Source organism: Heptranchias perlo, chromosome 11, assembly GCF_035084215.1.
Source record: "Heptranchias perlo isolate sHepPer1 chromosome 11, sHepPer1.hap1, whole genome shotgun sequence".
Classification (NCBI taxonomy): Eukaryota; Metazoa; Chordata; class Chondrichthyes; order Hexanchiformes; family Hexanchidae; genus Heptranchias; species Heptranchias perlo.
Window position 1 is genome coordinate 49314221 of NC_090335.1, and position 17391 is coordinate 49331611.

The following is a 17391-nucleotide window of genomic DNA, read 5'->3' on the forward strand; positions in this document are numbered from 1 at the left end:
GCCCACTTGATACACAGTTTTCTGCTTTTAACCACGTTGATGGCCCTGGCCTCAGGTTGGACAGAGTTTAGAATGAATGTTCAATATTCTAAAGATTGAACCCAGTGCCAGTTATCAGTACCATTATCCGGGAATCAATTACAATCATTCAGCCTCTGGGTGTAAACCGGACACTGACCCATTGGTTTTAATTCACCATTCGTCCTGCTTCAATTGTAACTCCATCCCGGGGGAACTATTTTTGTGCATTTTTAAACATTAGAAAATTATGTTCCAACCATTTCCACACCGTTCACCTGAGGAAGGAGGAAGCCTCCGAAAGCTTGTGGAATTTAAAATAAATTTGTTGGGCTATAACTTGGTGGTTGTAAACACAGCGGAGCGGCCGTAATGACGTCACGCGCCGTCGCTGCGACCTTTCACCTTTAACTCCAAGATGGCAGCGCCCGTTCTGAGGAGGATTTCAAGATTTCAAGGTTTTAAACTCGGGGTGAAATCCTTCAGCAGCGAAGTGACCTCGACACCAAAGGTATTTTCACCCAAAGCCGGCGCGGCGCAGCTCAGCTCGTCTCATTCAAAACCTCTCGGTGCGAAATACCAACCGCTCCTGTCCCGGGTCGGTCGCAACAGCTGCCTCCCGGCGGATCCCCAGTCCCGTGTGCCGAGGTCACTGCCCCCCCCCCCCCCCCCCGAGGTGCTGCCGCCAGAAACCAAACCGAAGTGCGGCCTGTGTTCACAGCGAGAGAGTTTAATGGGTTGTTTCAGTAGTTGATTTGCTGCATTGGATTCACCAACTGATCCTTTTTAAGTAAAAGTCACTGATGCTTGAATCTTTTTGCTGGTACACAATTATCTTATCTTGTGTATCTTGCCCTGTTTGTGTTAAGGGAGGCTGATTGATCCTTTCTCTATGCAAAGCCAGTATTATGCAGATAGTTTCTTCTCTGGGGGTGCCCAGTGTTTGGCTGCTCCCACAGACGCAAGATAAGTGTTTATAAATGGAATAAATACATCTAGTCTGGTCTGTAATCTATCATCCAGTGGTAGTTTAATGGGTGCAGTTATGACTGTCCTCTGGGCATGAAGGAAGATGCATCTTTTTTCCTTTGTGGTCTCATGTATCAATGTGGTGTGACCAGGCTTTGGCTTTGTGAGTACCGTGTTTTAAGGCCATTATATGTGCATCCGATATTACTAGGTGTACCTGATGTAATATAAGAGCCCTACACTATTAAGCTGATGACCTTTTGGATGTGTATAAATAAAAGAATGATTATGGTAATGAGTGCTTTAGGAAGGTGCAATCCGACAGCACCTTTTTTTAAAAAGAAGTGAACACTCAATCATTAACTCTTTGTTTTTTCTGTTATTTTGTAAAATATTCTATATAAGCAGTTAATGCTGATAAACATTTTGTGAGAGGAAGTATTACAACCAGAGTGACAGCTGAATTAATATCTGTTGTTAATCTTGGGTGCTTCACTCATAGGAACATAGGAACATTCAGCCCCTCATGCCTGCTCTGCCATTTGATAAGATCGTGGCTGATCTGTGATCTAACTCCATATACCTGCCTGTGGCCCATATCCCTTAATACCTTTGGTTGCCAAAAAGCTATCTATCTCAGATTTAAATTTAGCAATTGAGCTTGTATCAATTTCCGTTTGCAGAAGAGAGTTCCAGACTTCTACAACCCTTTGTGTGTAGAAATGTTTTCTAATCTCGCTCCTGAAAGGTCTGGCTCTAATTTTTAGACTGTGCCTCCTACCCCTAAAATCCCCAACCAGCGGAAATAGTTTCTCTCTATTCACCCTATCTGTTCCCCTTAATATCTTATAAACGTCGATCGGATCATCGAAACTCTAGAGAATACAACCCCAATTTGTGTAATCCCTCCTCGTAACTGTCATTTGAACTGTAATTGTTAATTCAACTTCCGAACAGTATCAAGGTTGGCAAACCCTCTCAGCCAATCAAGTCTGGCTAATGTTCTTATCACTCAAGGGGGGGGAAAAGAAAGAATTGCCATTTACTTAGCATCTTATTGTATCTCTGAGATGTGCCTCAAAGTTTTTGTTTATTCGTTCATGGGATGTGGGCATTGCCGACGAGGCCGGCATTTATTGCCCATCCCTAATTGCCCGTGAAGTGCTGAGATATAAACAATTGTAGATCACTCAACAACAATTGTTTATATTGCACCCAAGGCACCTTTTATGTAGGATGGGGGAAGAAGAAAAAAAAGAAACAAATCAAAGGAATATAGGGCTGGATGTCGAGCCACAGTGTGAGCATTAGAAGAGGTGATGGGAAGCTTGGGTGAAAAAGTAGCTGTGAAAAGATTTTTTTAAAGATGGAGTGTAATTGAGAGGTGGACAAGTTTAGGCAGGGAGTTGCAGAAGATAGAGAAGAGGCGGCTGATGGTTCTGCCAATAATGATGGGATGATATCGAAATAATCTTGGTTAATTGCAGCAGTACGAATTATAGGATAATACTTTTAAGACCACAATTACGTCGTCATGCCAAATTGAAAAATTGAGTCATTTTATTCTGGTTTGCTTGGATGCAGGGCATGGTCTATTATCACATCAATAACTTAGCACTAATACAAGTGATTCATTTGCAGTTTCACTCATGGTCAGCATAGTCCCTCTCCTTTCCTCCCAGAACTTGATGGGTCTTGGCTTATATACCCAATTTCACTTTGCCCCTCCCCTCCTGGATTCTAGGGACGGGCGGAGCTACAACTGCAAATTTCCACAGTCCAATCTCTCAGGGTCATAACAACAACAACATGCATTTATATAGCACCTATTACGTAGTAAAACTTCACAGGAGCGTTAGCAAACAAAATTTGACGCCGAGCCGAGCCACATAAAGAGATATCAGGTGACGAAAAGCTTGGTCAAAGAGGTAGGTTTTAAGGAGTGTCTTAAAGGCAGAGAGGTTTAGGGAGGGAATTCAGAACTTAGAGCCGAGGCAGCTGAAGACACAGCTGCCATTGGTGGGGCGATGGAAATCGGAGTTGCACAAGTGGCCGGAATTGGAGGAGCGCAGCGATCTTGGTGGGCTGTAGAAGGTGATGGATAGAGAGGGGAGAGGCCATGGAGGGATTTGAACACAAGGATGAGAATTTTAAATTCAAGGTGTTGCCGACCCGGGAGTCAATGTAGGTCAGCGAGCACAGAGATGATGGGTGAACGGGACTTGGTGCAAGTCTGGATGAGCTGAAGTTTACGGAGGGTGAACATTGTCGATAATTTTTTAAATATGCATTTGGGTCACCCGATACCAAGTGAAAATGCCTGTATTTCACACAAAATGGATTCCTTTTGAAATACAAAGAATATAAGGAAAAATAATTTGGTGATCATGGAGATTATAAATGGTTACAAGATAATAAAATCATTGAAACATTTAAATGTCTGTTACAAACCACCTAGGCTTTCGTTTCCATTGTACCTATTACTAGAACCACCTCAGTAAGATGGCTGTCATCCAGTTAGTCTAGGGAATTGGTTATTCTTCACATTATTCTGCAGTAATAATGCAATAGCCTTTCAGAATTAACATAATTAATATATATTGATCTAACTGCCATTAGCACTGTTCTCATTCTCTTTAGAGCAATGTGTATATTGTTAAAATTATACATGTGTCTGCTTGGCTCAGTGGCAGCACTCTCGCCTCGGAATCCCATGATCTTGGGTTCAAGCCCCAATGTAAGGCCTTCAGTACATAAGGCTGACACTTCAGTGCAGTGCTGAGGGAGTACTACGTTGTTGAAATTGCAGTCTTTCCGATTTAGATACCAAACCATGGCCCTGCACACCTGTTTAGGTGGACATCAAAACATGGCACTATTCAAAGAAAAGCAACATTTATCCCTCAACCAATACCACCAACCCAAGATTAACTTAATTTATCTCCTTGCTATTTGTGGAACTTGTGTGCATATTGACTACTGCGCTTGTCTACATAACAACAGTAATTGCACTTTAAAAGTACTTAATTGGCTCCGAAGCATTTTGAAATGTTCTGAAGGTGTGAAAGGCGCTATATAAATGAAGTTTGCTCTTTTATAATGGCGTGTACAGCTATAATTTAAAGAAATAACTGCTGAGCGAGGCTACATAGTTACCTTACTGTCAAGTATTCATGTACCCCTTGAAATCTAACATTTAAAAAATATTACTAATATATTTTAGGTGAAAATTCTCAAAGTAATGCACCATTTGGCTGTCATCCCCATTCAAACCATTGGTTGTTGTGTTTTTGAAGCTGGGTTGTTGAAATATGATATTTGTTTCCTTAACCTCAGCTCCTTACTCCTCAGTGGAAGACCAACATGTAATGGGAGGTGAGGGATAAGCAAAGGAATGAGCTACATTTGAAAATACTTTAAAGACAACTGCCAGTCAGCAGGACAACCATTATAATAGTCAAAGGAGTATATAACTAAAAGTTTCGCATTTGGCAAAGTCCATGTTATCTATCGGATGTGAAGAGTGCTGATTGGTCATTTGTTTTTTGCAATAAAGCAATCAAACAAAAAAATTGCACATAGAAAAAATTCCTATTCCCGAAGAAAACGGAAACAATTGGATCCCTGAAGGTCCTTTGAGAAGCCATGAAGGATCCCCACATATTGCACTGTATACCCATAAATGTAAACTTAAAACATAAATATCTGTAAAAATCTGAATAATTTTTGGGGGGAATCTCAAAATTTGCCTGTGAACCTATCCCATCATCCAATATGTCCAACAACTATCTTTCACCCTCGCCCCAACAGTGCTGTTAGGCTTGTCGCCTTCTCCATTCTTGAGCTCAACTTTGTGTCACAATTTTTTCATCCTAACATGAGAACTGAGCTAACAGCTGCTTTTCTGCCCCTCAGTGGTACTTTCTTGCAGTGGTTTCCCAGCCCTGTGCATTCTGGATAAGCCAAAAATTAAAGTAGGGAATAAGGAAAAAGTGGAGGGTGCAAGGCAACTACAGATTAAAAACATACAAAATTGAGCAAAAAGGCAAACCAAAAAAGAAAGTATGGGGGGGAAAAAAAAAGCACGGTCAAGGAAGAGAAGGGAGAATCTAGCCAACGTTTTTTTTAAGAAAAAGCTATCTGTACTGCAGTGATTGTGAGGCAATAGCAGCTCCACTTACCCTTTAATCTTCGATTAGGCCCTCCTCAATCACTGCTGTCCATATTTTTATTTGTGATCAGCATCTTCCCCTTTATTTATGTCCTCAACTTGGATATTTTAAAAATTTTGTTCTGTGAGCAACAATATGGGAGATGAACAAGTAATTGTTGTTAAAATTACTAAATGCACGCTTGTACTTTCCCACAAGTAATTGAGGCAAAGCCATTATGTGTTCGTAAACTGGAGTATTCCCTAATCTCAGACTCAAAGGATGTCTGTGACCCAAACTGTTGAGCTTCACTCTTGTCGCTCTACAGGGAACTTGCCACATTGTGCTGGCTCTACGCATTTAAGTTTTACATTAAGCCAGATTTTATATATTTTGTCTCTGTGTAGAGCAAAGTCAGTCAGCATGAGCTTTGATTAGAAAATTTTACAGGAGAATTACCAACATTTTTAATGAAATGTTACTAGTTAGTCATCTTTCCTTAAATTTAAATAGATGTTATCGGCTGTCCTTCAACAGAGTTAAACTCCACTGTTTGAATCTGCACAAAGTAGACGAATATGGTCAAGACTGTGGTAAAAACCCTGCAATAACAGGTTGAATAAATACTACAGCCATATTGAATAAATCTTCTCATCTGTCTTGTATTAAGAGGAAAAAAGAACTTTCTGTTTCCTACAACTCGTGATTGGAATGAATTGCTTTCCATAGTAAAAGAATATTCAAATATTTATTGCTTTCAAAAATTGATTAGACATCTTAATGGGACATATAGTTGTTCATACTAATAATTGGGTTTGGATATGGATAGCATGTTATTTTTAAACATTTACACTTTTTAAGTATTGGAAAATTTACACAATGTATGATTTCATTCACAGCAGGACACTGCTGTTAACTAGCCTCTATTGACAAAGCCAGGTTTCTTACTCCATTATATATACACTTTGAGTATTGGACTGCACTCTGGCTAAACACTGTAATTAGACCAGACCAGCTCATGCTTTGTGCCTATAGTATTTCCAGTCATAGTCTGCGTAAGTTTTCTCTCTGGGCCTTTTATTAATTTTGTCTCTGTCTGTAATGTCTTTTTTATTTTATTTTTCTGTCATATTTTCTCCTTTTATGCTTTATTCTTTCTCGTCTCACTATAATCTTCCTGCTCTCCTGGTTGCCAAAATAATTCCAAAGAGGCTGTCTTCCTCTTCCTCCCTCCTTTCCCAGGAATATTTATACAAACATTTTAATTACAACTAGAGCTTAAGATAAAAGAAGAAATGTAGTTGGGTCTCCCCAACACAGTAACACACACCGAATAAAACATAAACTGTAAAATTACCATCCTTTTCAACTTCACTGGACCTTGTAGTAATTTAAGGCTAAATTTGACTTAAGATTGAAAGAATGTGTGTGTTTACTTGTAACATGCAAATGTACTTGGCTAGTGATAATTGCTTCACTTTAGCTTTCAGAAACCATATGTGGAACAGATTATTTTTTGTGGACACATAATAGGGAAACCACTGGCTACAGTACATCACAAGGAATCCCTTACAACTCACCAGCCATAAAGCTGTGAAGATTTTCCTCATGAATTACAGAAATTGTACACCCAGGAGTATGGACTTTTTGAAGATAGATTGCAAGCTATCTTTTTATTTGTAGCAGGCAGATTTTTAATTTTTCTTTTAAAAGATGGTCTGAAAACTGACTGAACACACGTGCCAGTGGTATAAAGTAGATGTGTTTTAGGGAGTCTCTGTTACTGCAGTTCTGCTGCATTATTTCACTGAGTAAATGGACTACTTACAGGGTGAAGATAAGTCCTTAATGGGCCACAATTTGCTGTAGCAGGGCATTAGTTAAACTTGCCTTGCACATTTAGGTTTTTAAATTTTTTGCGTGGCAAGTTGCTGAAAGTGCGAGCTGATAACATCGCAGTGAAAGAAACGGGGCATTTGGGATCTGAATGAATAGGGCAAGCATCTGTATCTCCTTCACCAGTCAGATTGAAGGACTGTTAAATTAACAGTGCAAGGACTGAGAAGGAAGTGTAAATTAGAGTGGGTGAATTCAATGTAAAATCAGGTACAGAAAGAGAAATACAGAGGGGAAGAAAGATTGGATTGAGGAAAAAAAAGAGACAAAAGGAAAAGTTTTTTTTAAAATGTAAATATTTAACATTTTTAGCATCTCCAACAACAATTAAAACCTGAAGAAATGAAACTCCACACTTGTAATTGTTAATTTTCAGTGCCAGAAAGGTTGACTGGCAGTAATTAACACTTATCATGCCGTTAACACTTAAAGGGTACTTAGACTGAAATGGCCAAGACTTAACTTTTTGTGGCAAGTTTAGTTTGTATCTACCACGCAAATACAGCAACTTCATGCCATTTAATGCATTTCAGTGGTGAGGCAGACAGCAAGATGCTGTTTTCATGAACCAACGGCAGAGCAGCGCATCTTGGACAACAACGTTTGGATTTTCGCGTTTAACCTCTCATCTGCCGTCGCCTGAAGTTGCTGTCCTATTTGCGCATAAATAATGGTGAACGCCCTTAGCCTCACCATTATTTTGGGCCAAAATTTTCTGTCAGTGATTTAACCCACCCCCAAAATTAGATCTGAAAATAATAAACAAAAGCAGTGAGGGTAAGTATGTAACATTCAAAGTACTTACACCTAGCATTTTGCTTTCCTTCTATTAAATTATTTTGTCCATGAAAACTACTAAACTCCAACAATGCTTTAGTACCAATGATCGCTATAAAACTATTCCCTCTTCCAGGTCAGAATGTAATAAATTGACAGCCTAACAATTGGGAAAATAATTGACATCTCATTTAAAAAATATTTTTTCCACAAGCAAAGTAAACCACTGAGCTTGTTTTGTGGCTAGTGTGGAGTAATGGAGCAGAGATGAAGGTATGAACAACACGCTGTGACTTCACAGATAGTGTGTAGCAATTGAACAGTGAGGACCTACAGGATAAGTCTGACCCGATGGGAACATGGAATAGCAGAAATAATTTGTGTCCTAGATGTTAAATACAAGGGGACTGAAGATGGGGTACGGGCAAAGGAGGAAAAATCATTCGAAGAGGTGAGGTGGCTATGTTGGGAGTGAGAGGAATAGGGACAAGGCAGTATAGTACCATTAAATGGGCCACAGAGGAGAGGCGATGTGGAAGACATGATTGAATACTTCCAAATATCCAAAATGGCAAATAGATCAAGCAAGAGTGACAATTCGCCACAGTCACCCAAGATGTTATTGGTAATATTTTCCAGGGCGGTCTCAGTGCTATCGGTGGGTTGGAAACCGGATTGGAGGGATTTGAACAGGGAGTGATAGATGAACTAAGTGCAGAGTTGGGTGACTATCTTGGGTTGGAAAAAGTAATGGAGTCGCGTGTGGGCTTTTGAGGGAAGAGGTAATGATGGCCATCTTGAAAGCTGTACAGACGGTACCAGTGGATAGAGAGAGTTTAGTTTTTGAGTATGGGCCTAGATGGAGAAACTAACGGGTAATGGGCTACATGAAGGCGATGCATTTCCCAAAATCAGAGTGGGAAATGTGAGAGAAATTGCGTAGGGAAAAGACAGTGGGGAGATGAATTTGGAGGAGGGAGGCAGTGGATGTAAAATCTGTTAAACGGATGTCTCTTCTTGAAGACAAAAAAGTCCATAAACGACTCAGATTTGGTGTCGGGTGAGGATTGATGATGCAGGTGAAGGAGATCTAGGAAATGGCTTGTGATGAAGAAAAGAATCTTGGGATCATTCTTGCCTTCCAGAATGATCTTGAAATTGTAGGAGAATTTTGCGGGTGGGTGAGCCACGTCTGGTGGTATACCATGGGAACAGAGAGGTTGGAAACTACCTTGGACCTAGTGGGAACGAGCATTGAAGAAAACTCCAGTAGATCGGTGGAGGTATCAATAGTGCTGGTAAGCCAGGCCAGATAGATCACACTGTCCTGTACATTATTTTGTTTCTATGTAAGAGGGAATTGGAGAGGATAGCTTTTTTTTTGCCCCAGGATGGAACAATTTGGCTGCAACGTTTGGAGTGAGGTTAATTTGGAAGGAAATGAAGTGGTCAAGGATTATCCTTTGTCAAGTACAGAAAGCTGGGAGGTAGAGACCTCATGTAATGGCAAGGTTGAGGAGGCGCAGTGCTTGTGGATGGTGGCATTTATCTGGAGGCTAGGATCAAGGGAGAACCGAGCAGGACGAGTCCATGTGGAGGTCGAAGTCTCTTAAGATTTTAAAAAAAAGACAGTGCAGAAAGTGAATGAAGCTAGAAGGGAGGAAAGTGCACAAAGTTGTGGCAGTGGTTCTTAAAAGAGAGGTGAAAGAAAGAAAGACTTGCATTTATATTGTGCCTTTCACGAGCTCAGGACATCCCAAAGCACTTTACAGCCAATGAAGTACTTTTTGAAGTGTAGTCACTAGTGTAATGTAGGAAATGTGGCAGCTAATTTGTGCACAGCAAGGACCCACAAACAGCAATATGATAATGACCAGATAATCTGTTTTTTAGTGATGTTGGTTGAGGGATAATTATTGGCCAGGCCACTGGGAAGAACTCCCCTGCTCTTCGAATAGTGCCACGGGATCTTTTACATCCATCTGAGAGGGCAGATGGGGCCTCGGTTTAATGTCTCATCTGAAAAACGGCACCTCTGACAGTGCAGCACTCCCTCAATACTGCACTGGAGTGTCAGTCTGGATAATGTGCTCAGATCTCTGGAGTGGGACTTGAACCCACAATCCTCTGACTCAGAGGCGAGAGTGCTACCTACTGAGCCATGGCTGACACAGGTGAAATGGCCTCATTTAATGTGGGTGAAATCTGGTAAAATCTTTTATTACCAAAAATATGTTTCAGACAATTCTGACTTCAGTCAAAATAAGTACTTCATCATATCTGGGCTCTTGTGCCATATTGAGCAAATCCAAACAAATACAGACAATGAGACAATGGTGAAGAGGAGTCAACCTGTTGATAGAAGATTCATTACAGCCTAGAGATTGAATTACCCTGTTACATAAGTATTATACATGTAATGGGACAATACATGTTAAATGTGTACAGAGCTTGAGCGTATAGTCTAAGCTGCCATTCCAATACAGTACTGAATGAGTGCAGCATTGTCAGGTGTTAAAATAAGGTCCCACCTGTCTATTCTGGTAAATGTTGAAAGATCCTATGGCATTATTCAAAGAAAAGTGCTCCTAGTGTCCTGGCCAACATTCCTTTCTCAACCGATGCCATCTAAAAACAGAAAATGTTTGAAATATAGAACAGGACTGTCAGCATTTAAAAAGGGAAAAGCTAGATTGAAGCTTAGCCAGAAGTTAAAACTGGACCAAACTTTATAGATACTGCTGGACCTGTTGTGTATTTTTAGCATTTTGTTTTAATTTCAGATTCCAGCATTGTTTGTTTTTTTTTTCTTTTTATCCTCACCTAAAAACTGGTTATTGACTATATAATCCATTTGTGAGACTTTGCTGGTGGAGAATGACTGTGACGTTGCCCACATAACAGCAATCGCTTCACTTCAGAAACTGTTCAATATGCTAATTTCTTTGGGATGTTTTAACATGAAAGGATATATATAAATGCAAGCAGCATTACTATAGAATGTAAACACATTTGACAAGTGGTTTTCCTGGTTAATTTTTTTCAGTTGATCTTTATTTCTGTTGTAACTAATGTTTCATGGTTGGGATCGTGTCCTCCTGAGATGGCAGTAATGTCAACTTGCATTAATATAGTGCCTTTGATGTAGAAAAATGTACCAAAGCACTTTATAAAGGGGTAGAGCTGGGTGTTGTCACCATATATTTGGTGACCTGACCCCATGTTTGTGGATGATACTGCCAAGGGGCAGCTTGTAGATGAGGAAGAGCATGGTGTCCAAGGATAGATCTTTGGGGGACTTGAAGGCAATAATGTGGGCATGGGAAGAGAAGCCATTACTAAAGATGTTTTGGCTATGATTGGATAGGTAAGAGGGGAACCAAGTGAGGGTCGTCCTACCAGGCTGGACAGCGGAGGAGAGGCATTGGAGGAGGATGGTGTGGTTAACCAGGTCAAAGAATGCATAGGGGTTGAGGAGGATGAAAAGAAATAATGTACCACGGTAAGTAATTTTTTGTATTTTGACCTTACACATACTACACAATCTTTACTGCGATAACAGCTTGCATTGTTAAAGTGCTCTTCATGTGCAAAAGACATACAGAAGTACTGTCATAGTACAGATTTTACAAAAGCCCATCCCTTGCATTAGTTCATTACCACCAATGCTTGGAAATGGAGGCAGTTCATAACCTCCAAAACACTTCTGTTTTCCCTCCTCTCTCTTTCTCTGCTGGCTGGAATGTTACGCCCAGTTTTCTGTACCTAACTTTTTTTCAAAGCAATTATTTATTTTCCCACAAAAAGAAACTCATAGAAGGTTGAATCATGAAACATATACAGGACCTAGCCTTCAACTGTAGCTCCATGTAATATTAGAAATACCAGGAGGGCTGTCCCAAGTGTCCTGGCATAATAATGGGAGGAAAGTCTTGTAATATGTATAAAATGAACAATATGGTATTATTTAGAGACATACTGTAAGATTGCGAATGCAATAATTGCACCACTTTATCCTTCACAAATCATGTGAAGTTCAGTTTGAAAGGGGAAAAATGTGCTCTACTGTAAGATTTAGAAAGACTATTTCTAATAAATGAAAAACTGATGCCTGTTCAATAATGAGAATGGAACTGATGCTGCAGCTTCAAAGCTAGCTTTTAACACTTTGGCTATTGCTTTCCTATTCTAAACCTCTGATAAATAATTAGAAAGAAGTTTTTGGCCATTCAGAACCTGAGTTTGAGATTAGCAGGCTACTGAGTTAATTGAGTCAATCATGTGCAATCTATTCTTTGGCACTGGAGTGTTATAAGAAGTTCTGTTCCATTCCATAATTGTAGTGGGTCCAATGGTTGCCTCTTCCTGTCCTTAAAAGTTGGACGTATTTTCAGGAGAAATGTAAACAATTTTACAACACCAAGTTATAGTCCAGCAATTTTATTTTAAATTGCTGGACTATAACTTGGTGTTGTAAAATTGTTTACAATTGTCAACCCCAGTCCATCACCGGCATCTCCACATCAGGAGAAATGAGCAGTCCTTCCTTCGAGAAGTGCGTCGAAGCCTATTAATGCCCATGTCTTAGCAGCTTCCATTGGACGAGTTGTTTCAGGAGCAAAATGTTCACTACACTTGCAGAATTTTGCTGAACTGGTTTTGGAATGATGTGAATGCCTTGTTAAATAACTGGCGGGGAGGTGGGGGGTGGTGGTGACTCAATTGAACCAACAGTGACAGCAACCACAAAATTAATTTAAAAAATCAAGAGTACTTATAATTCAGCTTGCTAATTTTTTTTTACCTGAATTCAGGTAAAATCACCTGCAAACAAGTAAGTGCTTTGTCGCCAGGTCAGAATTAAAATGGGTTATTCATAATCAGAAATTTTTGGAAGGAGCAAATAAAATATTGTAAGTAAATGGTACATGCTTATAACCGTTCATGAAGTATAATGCTAAAAGGAATTTGTGTATTAATAGCGGCATCTTCAACTTCACTCGGCTGACTGAAGGTGTGCTCTATGTCAATGCTGACAGTTATCTTGTTTGGCACAGAGTGCATAGAGGGAAAGGTGGGCATGGGTTCCTACAACAAATAGGGAGCTGTCTGTGCTTGTTCCATCAGTACTACGCAATGCCGATGTTGACGTTTGAGTCTTGCCAGGTTTACCCTAATTTTGGAATTCTGCTTTGGGAGGGTAGTTATCAGGTTTAACCATAAAATCAGAAGGCCTATTTATAAATACATGTACATCTAACACTGCGATATTGTGACTAACAGAGTCCTTAGGTCAGATCCCTGAGGTACTGAGGTGGTTGCAGCTGTCCAATTAGAAATTTGTTAGGTATGACCTTGGTTTTGTAAACTCATGTTGGCTTAAATTTATTTCCTCTTCCCATGTTAAATTTAGTTAGATTCCCTCATTTATAATGTGCTCCAATATTTCTTTCTACTAAAGAAGTGAAGCTAGCAGGCCTGTCATTCCCTGGGTCACACTTCTGACCTCTTTTTAAAAATTGAAGCAACATTAATCATTTTCAAATTTCCTAATGTGATCCCAGTATCTAATCAGCTCCAGAAGTATTTCAGCCACAGCTCCTATATATCTACCTTAGCTTCCTCAAAGCCGAAAGATCATCTGTGAGGAGGACGTTCAGTGTAAAGTAGTTCCTGCCACTACTCCATCAATCTAATGTCAAAAATGAGGAAAAGATCTCTTGCCTTTCAGAAGATACATTTGTTAGTCATTTGCCCTTCCTCTGAAACAGAAAATGCTGGAAATACATAGCAGGTCTGTCAGCACCTGGAAAGAAAAGGGTAGATTAGCATTTTGGGTGTGGACCCTTTGTCACAAATTCTGGCCCGAAATGTTAACCTGTCTTTTCAGACAGACCTGCTATACTTTTCTAACATTTCTTGTTTTTATTACAAGTTAGTATTGTCTGGTTATCACTGTAGTAACATGTATGGAAGAGGATGGGGGCAGAAGATAATAGTACTCTTAAATTTCTTTCTCTACACCATTTTCCTTTTAGTGCTCATGCACACTTTTTGCCTGGTTGTAAATTTTTAAGTGCTTTTTTATGGCCACTTCATAACTAAACTCTTTTTCATTCTATTTTCCAGATAATTCTTATAGTGTCTTCTCTTCTCAGTGTTTCAAGCTTGTTGTTCAAGGCTTTGTGCCACTCAGTCCACAGTGAAGCAGATGCCCAAAAATAAACCTTTCCAAAAGCTATTGCTGTTTGGTGTGTGCTATAAGCTATTAAATCCAACAGCTCACTAGCAATCTCATTCCTATACACTAAGTGCCTATAATGTCCTACAAGGAACAGTCATTAACAGTGAACCTAGATCACAATTGAAGATCTCAGATTCTGGAGGAAGCTTACCAGTAATCACCATTTTATGAGGAGATTCTGTGTCTACTGTCATTTTATATTCTCTCCTCTTTCCCCCCCCCCCCCCCCCAAACAAGGATTGGGGGAAAATGGGAGGTTGGAGTTGTAAGATGGTAGTTTAGGAGGCATATCCAGGGGACATTGGTAAGTTTACTAGAGCACTAACGAGCAACAGGTTTCCCTTAGCTTAATATATGCTGCAGCAGCAACTGATGGTTGACTCTACATTTAAAATTTTGTCCTGTACCTCCCTGGTTGCTCAAAGGAACATAGTGTGCTGGAATGAGGTTACTACTGAGCTGCTGGATTACATAGCTTATAGCATGCACCAAACAGCAATAGCTTCATTTTAAGAGAGGTTTATTTTTGGGCATCTGCAGCTGCTTCAGTGTGGCACAAAGCCTTGAACAACAAGCTTGAAACAACACTGAAGAGAGAAGACACTATAAACATTTTCTAGAAATAATAAAAGAGAGTTTTGTTTAAAGTTCTGCATATACAGGATAGTGTTCCAGGCAAGGACATTGTTCTGGACATTGGTTCTCCAGTCTGTTAATCCATATGTGTAATTTTTAGATTGATATGAAATGTTGAGGAACGACTCCTGTGGTCCTGGCATAAGCATTGAGATCTTACTTCAGCACTGACAACAAAGACTGCTCTCATCATAGTCTTGTAGAGGAGTGATAGCCCACCCACATCTCTTCAATATTGGGGAGAGGGGGAAGGAAGGAGGGGGGGGGGGGGGGGGAAGAGAGAGAAAGAGAAAATATGCACGCACGCATGCCCTGGCATTAAATAGGTCAGTGCTGTCCAATAGAAATTGCTGACTAGCCACAAGTGTGGCTACAGTAACACCGTTTTAGCCATATGCACTAAATGTAGTAGAATATGCCTTACATGCACTCTCACAATACAGTAAATGTGCTTCAACAAAAGCAAAATACTGTAGATGCTAGAAATATAAAATAAAAACAGAAAATGCTGGAAATACTCCAAGTCAGGCAGCATTTGTGAAGAAAGAAACAGAGTTAACGTTTCAGATCAATGACTTTTTGTCAGAACTGTACTTTGTGTGTATTTACTTAACCAAGGAAGTCACGATCAAACAACACTTGCACACTCTACTTTTCGTCTATCATTTTACCAATAAACGCATAAAAAGGTTAAGTCCACGTGCACATGCCATGTGAGTGAGTATTGGGATGATGTGCCCAACAATGGTGTCCATTATTCATTTTTTATTTACTAATCCAGAAATGCAATTAGACACATTTGGATTCTGAATTAGCTACATGTGGCTAGTGACTAAAGTATTGGACAACACTGAAATAGGCCATCCTCTTCAAGTCCACCAGTCTGCATGACTTTCAACTGTATTAAATCCAGACTTTTCTGAAGATTCCCACTCTTTTACCAGCCTTTCTCTTGATGTCCACTGTAAAGTTAGAACAGTAGTTTGACGTTTCCAGAGCTGTTGATAAACGTACACCATCTCAGCCTCATTAAGAAGCTGGTCTCTGGGCTCCAATGAATATGATCAAAAGTAATGGTATTCCATTTGCTAATGATACTAGCCTCTACCAAGTGGTTAGCAACCCGTCTGAAAGGCAAATAGTGTCAGAATTGAACAGGCTTTCACACTCCAGCTACAGACATTCAGCTCCTTGGGTGGTAAATTAATTTAACTTACATCGAAGATGTTTTAAATTGGTTAGTTTGGTTTTGTGCACATTTGATGGCAGCATGCTTGCTAGTAGGATGTTGGTTGTTCAGCATGTGATTTTTTTCTTTTCCTTGGCATGAGATTGAAAATTTGTCAGTAATAGCATTAACCAGAAATGGTGAAAAATAAACAAATTTCGATGCTCAGGCTTTTAAAAATGTGCCAAATTACAGACATGATTAGTGTCGAGCTGTGCAGGACTGCACAGTAAATAGTTTCAGTACTTCTATAACCACTCCATATTACAACCTGGATACTTGCTGCCTTAAATAGCCTCATTTCAGCAGTTTCCATATGAGGAGACCTGTCAATTTTGGCATCCTCTGCAAGGTTAGTATTAATTCTACAGCACTTAAAAATTTGCAAGGACCTTTTTAAATAATTCAATTATTGGAGCAACAAGGGTTGGACTGGTGCAAAATCATCATTTAATATTGTACCAGTATGTAAGAACAATAAAATAGGCTGGTTCAGACATTGAAAAGGTACATTAGTCAAACCTGTTACTGTACAAAAACGCAGTAATGCTTTATGAATATATATAGAATCTAAAATACTTCTTAAATTTCTACAATGATTTTCATGTTTGAAAGTGTGTTAGCAATGATTTTTTTTGAAGTGCAAAGTGCAGTGATTGTTATTGTGAATTTGAGTGCAGTAGCCATTTTGTGCCAGCAACATCCCACAAGCAGTCATTTGATGAATCACCAGTTAATTTTTTTTTAAGTGGTATTAGCTTAGAGAGAAATTTTGGCCAGGATACCAGGAAAATTCCCTAGACTACCTAAACTACTAGAACAGAAAGCGGAATCCTCAGTTAACATCTCATACAAAGGATGTACATCCAATAATGTAGACCCATTGGGAGGCTAGTTCAGAAAGCAGAGAGCTGGTCTTATGTGCAGATAATATAGATGATTCTTCAAATTAAAACAAACACATGCTGAGCCAACCCAATACGTCATGGGTGCATGCATAGCGATGCAATTTAAGACTGAGACACAAGCATGCTGACCATTTGATCCAGTGCACACATGTAGCAGCCCAATAAGAGGTCATAATTCTGGCAACAGTTCAGGCAAAGCACAAAAAAGTTTTCCATACTACCGTCAATTGTGCTAAAGCCAGTGAGTTTACATTTGGAAGTGCCATTTTGTTTTCCCCAATAACTTATTGGTAGCAATACATTAAATAAACCTAGTGACAACAGTAGTTCATATTTTGAATACCTTAAACAGATGGAAGTAACCATTTTGACTAAAGCAGGAAGTTTACTCTTGGCACTATTTACAAAATAGTTAAACTGTTGATCTCGGCTCACAAGAAGTCTTGGTGAAAAAGTAATATGAGACAGCTCCAGATGTTTTATAATGTGATTTCTATGTAGCATTCCAGTGTACATTTTATTACCCTTTGATTTTTGTAATGTGTGCATACTCCTGCTTTCCTT

General features: G+C 39.5%; 1 protein-coding gene across 1 annotated transcript in view; it reads left to right on the forward strand.

Moving 5' to 3' along the window:
- The first annotated feature begins 429 nt into the window (after positions 1–429).
- wars2 (tryptophanyl tRNA synthetase 2, mitochondrial) overlaps positions 430–17391 on the forward strand; it is a 57590-nt gene continuing 40628 nt past the window's right edge. Inside the window, exon 1 of the mRNA XM_067992970.1 lies at positions 430–529. Coding sequence (XP_067849071.1) covers positions 437–529 — 93 coding nt within the window. The 5' untranslated portion in view covers positions 430–436. The remainder of the gene's footprint in view (positions 530–17391) is intronic.